The sequence below is a fragment of the Bos grunniens genome, chromosome 4, assembly GCF_055505025.1.
Source record: "Bos grunniens cultivar Pamir isolate PY7600 chromosome 4, Bosgru_T2T1.0, whole genome shotgun sequence".
In the NCBI taxonomy this organism is placed as follows: domain Eukaryota; kingdom Metazoa; phylum Chordata; class Mammalia; order Artiodactyla; family Bovidae; genus Bos; species Bos grunniens.
The window spans coordinates 13719632-13727141 of NC_141168.1; the positions used below are offsets into that span (position 1 = coordinate 13719632).

Genomic DNA, 7510 nt, shown 5'->3' on the forward strand with positions numbered 1-7510 from the left:
CATCATGTTTTTATTTACGTTATGTGAGTGAAAGTCATGTCCACCCCTTTGCGACCCCAGGTACTATACCATCCATAGAATTCTCCAGGCCAGGATACTGGAGAGGTAGCCATTCCCTTTTCCAGGGGATCTTCCCAACCCAGGGATCAAACCCAGGTCTCCCATATTGCAGGCGGATTCTTTACCAGCTGAGCCCCCAGGGAAGCTATTTACTATTTGAGGTGGTAAAAGGAAGATAATTTAGAAAAAAATTAAAGCAATTGTTTCAACAGCAGTAGCAAACACCGGAGTCATTGCTCCAATGTATAACTGAAGGAGTCAGATTTTCCAGCAGAAGATGAAATGAGGCAACGAAAGAGATCTTCTGACGGGTGATGAGCATCTCAGCGAGACAGAAAAGACTTTTCAGAAAGTCAGAAAAAGGGGCACCTCAGTTAGGAAGGGGGCCTCCTGGGGTGGCACAGATGGATCAGTAGGGGCCACTCAGGGGGCCATGGCTCCAAAGCTAGGGCATCTGTGCCCACAGAGTAGCCCACAGTCCCAGCCTCGTTCACGTCCACACAGCAGAGCTAAGCTTGACGTTCCTGGTGAACTGGTCATTTTTGTTCTCATCTTATAAGCAGGGCTCGGAGTACTCTCTTGATGAATGAACTCAATAACGTTTACTGGGAAATGCCATTTGGTAGATTTAGCTGTTTTTACAGAAATAGCTTGGCAGAATATTTTACACTGGGGTTGTTTCAGAAAATCCCAGATAGAATGAAAGCGAAGAGAACACGATTCTGAGGAGAATGTACCTGAAGGATTTGGAAAATGTCACACATGAGTTGTGGGAGGGAAACTCAACGGGAGCTGACATTTCATTCCTGAGGGAATATGGAACCTAATAGGCTTTCAGGAACGTGTGTGTGTGTGCATGTGAATATAATGACTGGACAAGGAATTTACTGTATTCACCACAATCTTCTGTCTTCAAGTAGATGAATGTTTCTAAGCATGCAGTAGAATAGTTTATTTTTATCTTTCTAAAAGTCTCTGTTGGCATCATCGACTCAATGGACAGGAGTTGGAGCAAACTCTGGGAGATGGTGAAGAATAGGAAAGTCTGGTGTGCTGCAGTCCATGGGGTCACAAAGAGTTGGACATGACTGTGTGACTGAACAATGACAAAAATCTCTTACTATTTCCTCCCTAGAATGCATACAATTCCTGAAAGATCGGTTCTTATTTCTTATACTAATGAAGATTTATCTTGCTTTCTTTAAATTTATTTTCTCTGCACAAGGCTTAGCTGGTGGATTGCCTTCTCATACTGTCCATCTTACGTTCAAAGTGTTACTCAGCATCACCTTATCAGGAAACTGTCCCCCGGTCCTCAGTCTGGTCTCAATGTCCCTCTTATCTGCTTCCATAAACCTTTCTTTGAATCCATCATTACACGTCCCCTGCCGCATAAGTAGATCTTTTTTTACTTTTGGGCCACATCACATGCCATGTAGGATCTTAGTTTCCTGACCAGGAGTCAAATCTGCACCTCCTGCCATGGAAGCACAGAATCTTAACCATTGAATTGCCAGCCAAGTCCCTGGAAGCTGCTCTTTATCATACCATTCGTTCCTGTCATAGAGCTAGGAGATTTGAAAACTATCAATGTCTTGTTTACATTTTACCCTGCACCTGACGCAGTTGTGGGGCCTGACACACAGTCTACTCAGCATTGCTAAAATGAATGAACAGATGAATCCTTATGCAATGAACTCTATACACTCGAAAGGCAATGACTTTGGTAAGTGTTGCTCCTTAGCTTAGTTCCATGTAGACAAGCACTCATGGTGCACACACTTAGCAGTGGGGCATGCGCATGTGTGTACACACACACACGCACACACACTGGGGCTGGGTAGCATTTTTTAATCAGAGAAAATTTTCTGTCTGCCCTTTTTTGAACGGCAAGCTCATGCACTTCCCTTTATTAAAAGCCCCACTTGTGGTTCCCCAGGTTACATTCCGAGTTCTTGTAACTGCTAGTGGAAAACTGGGGGGATTCCACATGGTCTTTGAGACCATCAAGCCAGCCAGGGTGCTACCAAGGACTCACTGTGGTTACCACTCTCAGGCACAGAGGGAAAATCTGAAAGAAACTCAACAGGGGTCATCCCACCCAGGTTGGTGCCCTGCCTCCTCACAGAGTGACCTGGCTGATGGAGCCTGGCTGAGTCCCTCAGGCCCCTCACAATGCCTGGAGGAGGCCTTTCAGCCTCTGCATCTGGCCTCGTAGCACAGCCTTGAACGTCTCATTGCGGAGGGTGAGGATAAAGGGGTTGAGGAAGGGGGTGAGGACGGACGTCACCAGGGCCACAGTCTTGTTGACCTCCGCGGAGTGTGCTTTGCCAGGCTGGACATAGAGGAAGATGGTGCTGCTGTAGCCAATGAAGACCAGGGTGAGGTGAGAGCCGCACGTGGAGAAGGCCTTCTGGCGGCCGCTGGCAGAGGGGATATGTAGCACAGTGCTCACGATGTAGCCATAGGAGATGAGGGTCACCAGGAAGGAACTGAGGACGAAGGCCAAGGCCATCACAAAGTCCCAGGATTCCAGCAGCTTGGTGTCTGAGCAGGACAGCTGCAGCAGAGGTGCATTGTCACAGAAGAAGTGGTTAATGACGTTGCCATGGCAATAACTGAGATGAACCCGGGAGAGGACAGTGGGCACCATGGCCAGGAAAGGAGTTGCCCAGGCAGCCCCTGCTAGCTGGGCACACACAGCCCCTCTCATCAAAGTGCCATAGTGCAGGGGGTGGCAGATGGCCACAAAGCGGTCCAGGGCCATGTCGGACAGGATGAGGAAGGAGGTGGAGCCCAGGGAGAAGTAGAAGTAGAACTGGACCATGCAGCCAGTGAAGGAGATGACCTTGCGGGGGGCCAGCAGGTCAGAGAGCATCCTGGGCACGGCAGTCATGGTCACCAGGATCTCCAGCAGGGAAAAGTTGCCCAGGAAGAAGTACATGGGCGTGTGGAGGTGGGTGTCGACAAAGACCATGACGATGATGACTGTGTTTCCTATGAAGGCAAGAAGATAAAGCACAAGGAAGGGCCCGTAGAGCAGGACCTGCAGTTCACCAAGAGGGGAGAAGCCCAAGAGGATAAATTCAGAAGGGTGGCTCAGATTTGCCATGATCCCTGGGCTGGGAGCTTGAGGGGAAAGGAAACAAGAGACATTGATGGAGAGACAGAGAGAGACAGACAGAGAGAACCAATGACTGTGAAACAAGGCTAAAGGCAGAGAAAGAGAGGCTAGTAGGTGGTCATGGGTTAACAGAAGGAGAGATAAAGAGAGAAATAAATGGGAATATGAGAATCATTGAGAAACAGGGAATTACAGAAGGAAAAACATGGAAATTTACTGATAAGAAGAGAGGAAAACAGACAGGAGCAGATGACGAAAGACAACACGGCAACAGACATTTAGAGAGAAGGCAAGAATGGAATGAAATAGAAATGGAGGAGTAGGAGAGGAACACCCAATAGATGAGAGGGAGAAACAGACAGAGATAAGGAGAGGAGGGACATGGAAAGAGAGAATTTGTGTCAGTCATCCAGATGCCTTGAGTGTAGGGTGATGCTGGGAGTCTGTGTCATGACCCAGAGAGTCTGAGAGCCCTCTTAAAGCTCCCTTTCTGTCTTTCTGGGCTATCTCCCTGGTGAGGACCCTCCATCACTCACATTTCTCCAGTTACAATCATGAAATGAATGGGAAGTCAGAGTTTTGAGCCAATAAATTAGCATCCTTTGGGGAGGACCCCCTGGTGTATGTATGCAAAGGTGGGGAGCAGAGGAACACAGGTGGTCACAGAGACCAGCCTGGAGCTAGACAGAGACGAAGAGCATCTGCGTTGTAGCCAGTGGCGGGCACTGCTCTGATGAGGCAGTGGCCCCCTTCCCATCCCATCCCTTGCCACATCCTGACTCTGCCCACTCAACCCTAGTGGTTTGGAGCATAAGCTCTGGACCTAGGTTGGATTCTGATCTGACGTTTGTCAAACATAAATCTGCTGCTCTCTATTACTTCCCTCTCTTAGCCTCAGCCTCAGTTCAGTTCAGTCGCTCAGTCGTGTCCGATTCTTTGTGACCCTATGGACTGCAGCATGCCAGGCCTCCCTGTCCATCACCAACTCCCAGAGTCCACCCAAACCCATGCCCATTGAGTCGGTGATGCCATCCAGCCATCTCATCCTCTGTCGTCCCCTTCTCCTCCTGCTCTCAATCTTTCCTGGCATCGGGGTCTTATCAAATGAGTCAGCTCTTCGCATCAGGTGGCCAGAGTGTTGGAGTTTCAGCTTCAACATCAGTCCTCCCAATGAACATTCGGGACTGATTTCCTTTAGGATGGACTGGTTGGATCTCCTTGCAGTCCAAGGGACTCTCAAGAGTCTTCTCCAACACCACAATTCAAAAGCATCAATTCTTCAGTGCTCAGCTTACTCAGATATAAAATGAAGATAATAATAGTACTAGCTTCATGAGCTAAGACAGAGATTAAATGAATCAATTGCTTAGTTACAGTGATAGGCACGGACCAGGGGCTCAGAAATCAGTTGTTGTCTTTGTAATCATTGTCATCATATGACACCAATGAACTTAAATTTTCTTGGACCTATGATTCTTTAGAGTCAATATGTGTGTGAAGGTGTGTGTAGTGGGGATGTATGACATTTCCAAGCTTTATTCTGTCCTTTAGAATTTCAGTTCACCAAAAAGATATTTTTTTTAATCTTCAATTTTCAAGGAAAATAAATTTTGCAGTACAAATGATCAGAAGTGGAAAGATTCAAGATGTGTGTAGACATAACTCTGGTCTTCTCTCTGGTCCCATAAAAGCTGCATCTGAAGCTGTGTCCTGGCCACCAGCCATGGCATTTCAATTTAAAGAAGAGGGGCTGTCCCTCCGTCAGCCTCGTACCCACTGGCAAACCTTGTGTGCGAGTGTGTGCTCAGTTGTGTCCAACTCTTTGTGACCCCATGGACTACTGAAACCCACCAGGCTCCTCTGCCCAAGGGATTCTCCAGGCAAGAACACTGGAGTGGGCTGCCGTGTCCTATTCCAGGGTGTCTTCCCAGAGATGGAACCTGCTTCTCCTGTGTCTCCTGCCTTGCAGGCAGATTCTTTATTGCTGAGCCACTGGGGAAGCCTGGCAAACCTTAATAGTAGGGCTAAAATCTATACCCAGCACTGATCAATTCAAACCCAGTCCTATGTCTGTGCTCTCTGCAAGCCTGACCCCCAAGCAAACCCAAGTCACTCACTTTAGCCTCTAAGCACTACGTCTTCTTTTTGAGCTGCTCCCATGAAGAAATCCATGTCTAGAGATTCCTGCCTATTGGGTCCAGTCCATGACATGATTGAGGTGTTATCTGCAGTCCATCACCCTGGGTTAGTGGGTTTCAGCTGGAAGGGGTGGACAGGGGGTTGTGCATAGCTGGAATGGGGGTGCCCTGTGGGGTGAGTGGCTCCACAAGCTATAACATCTCTAACCCTTATGAGAATTTCCTAGTTAAAGGCTTACCCTGTGTCACCACAGATCCCAGTGCAGCAGGACTGATGTGGGACCTGAAGGTGGGAAAGAAGGCTTTCTTGAGACCAGAGGAAAACACTATATCTTCTTCCCCAAGGATAAGTGTTCTTGCTCTCTCTTGCTCCTGGCTTCTTGATGTGGTTTACAGCTGAGCTTATCATGGATAGGAACTCAGACTCCAGCAAAGTGTTCTCTGTGGGGATGACAGGAAAGCAAGGAGCCTCTGGGGATGAAGAGACACTGGTGTTACTCCTCACATTAATGAGAGGCTTGCTGCTTGGAGGAAGTAACATCTGAGAAAGAGCTCTGAATGAGGAAAGGGAGAGAAACCAAGATACCTCTAAGAAGACAATGGCTTGGGATTGGTTCCTGGCCCTTGCCTTCCTCCCAGGACTGTGGGGAAAAAATGAGATCATGGAAAAAGTGCAGAGAAACTTCCCCGGCTGGACTAAAATTGTGGCAGACTGGATGCCTGGCTAGGGTTAGATCCAGAGTTGCCATTTGGAGAATTTGCACCCCCCAGATCCAAGGTTCAGAGACTGGGGAGACGGGGAATGGAGACCCTGGATCGCAGCACACTCTTGTCTGAATTTTCCAAAATGTCATCGGCAGAGGTGGGGAATTACAGATGTAAGCTTAAGAGGAGAAACCTTCCCCTCAAAGGCAGAGCCCCTGACAAACACATCTTGGGAGCTGACGAGACTGAACAGGGCTGGTCTGAGTCCTTTGGGAAAATGCACACATGGGGGGTGAGCGAAGACAAGGTGGTAGTGGATCCAGCTCCCTGATAAACTCTGAGTCACAGTCCTTCATCTCGGAGGAGTTCAGAATTTATGTGCACCACCTGGCTTAGCTGTCCCCTGCCAACCCCACCCAGACAGACATGATGACAAAGAGACAGCAAGCAAAAGCTTTCCAACCAGGAAAGTGCCCAGTGGTCCTGAGTTAAAGAACCACAAGGGCTGAAAGGAGTTTCCCAGATGACCTTTTTGGAGGATCTGAAAACAGAACTGAATTTTTAAGACAGAGCCATTGATAATAAAAAATTTTTAGATGAATCTGGACAGAAATGGGGGGGATGATAGAAGAAAGGAATGTGTTGCTGGTAAGAGCTCAGAAGGACAGACAGGATGGCCAGTCAAAGCAGAACTTGAGAATTGACAGGCAAGTGCACTGCTGGGCTTGTGTAGGCCTCATGGCTGTATTTTCTATTGCTTCTGTAGCAAATTTCTAGATGTTTGGTGGCTTAAACACTACAAATTTATTATCTTAAAGACTCTATATGTCTATATTTCTCATCATACAGGTCTTTGTTGTTGCTGCTTATTTGATGTCAAGTCCAACTCTTGTGACCTCATGGACTGTAGCCCACCAGGCTCCTCTGTCCATTTCCCAGCAAGAACACTGGAGTGGGTTGTCATTTCCTCCTTCAGGGGATCTTCCTGACCCAGGGATCAAATCTGAGCCTCTTGCATTGGCAGGTAGCTTCTTTACCATTGAATCACCAGGGAAGTTCTCTTACAGGTCCAAGGAAGCTAAAATCAGAAGGTTGCTGGAACTGTGCCTCTCTCTGGAGGCTCCTTAGTTTTTCCAGCTTCTGACAGCTGCTATGACTGAACCTAAACCCAGTCCTTTTCTTGCACTGTTCCTTGTTCATTCAATCCCTGGACCCTGTGATGAATCTTAGTTCCTGAGTGCGGTGGGAGATTCTTAGAATGTCCACTTGTGGAGCCTCCTACCTGCGGTACCCAGAGTCTGACATGGAGATATGAGACCCTTAAGGATGGGACAGAGACCCACACAGCTAAAATGTGTCCAAGACTTATGTCGAGTCCATGATTTAATGCTCATTGTTTCTATCCAATAACATAGGGCAGCAACGTGGTTGATGTAGGGCTGGAAAGAGAGAATGAGTTCTATGGGGAAACCACATGAACAGC

The 7510-nt window shown here is 47.8% G+C and overlaps 1 protein-coding gene across 1 annotated transcript; it reads right to left on the reverse strand.

The window, feature by feature from the left end:
* Positions 1-2230: 2230 nt before the first annotated feature.
* On the reverse strand, positions 2231-3187 carry LOC147373600 (olfactory receptor 6V1). The gene has a single exon (XM_086398100.1). The coding sequence runs from the start codon at positions 3170-3172 to the stop codon at positions 2231-2233; it is 942 nt and encodes a 313-aa protein (XP_086254226.1). The 5' UTR covers positions 3173-3187.
* Positions 3188-7510: the final 4323 nt, after the last annotated feature.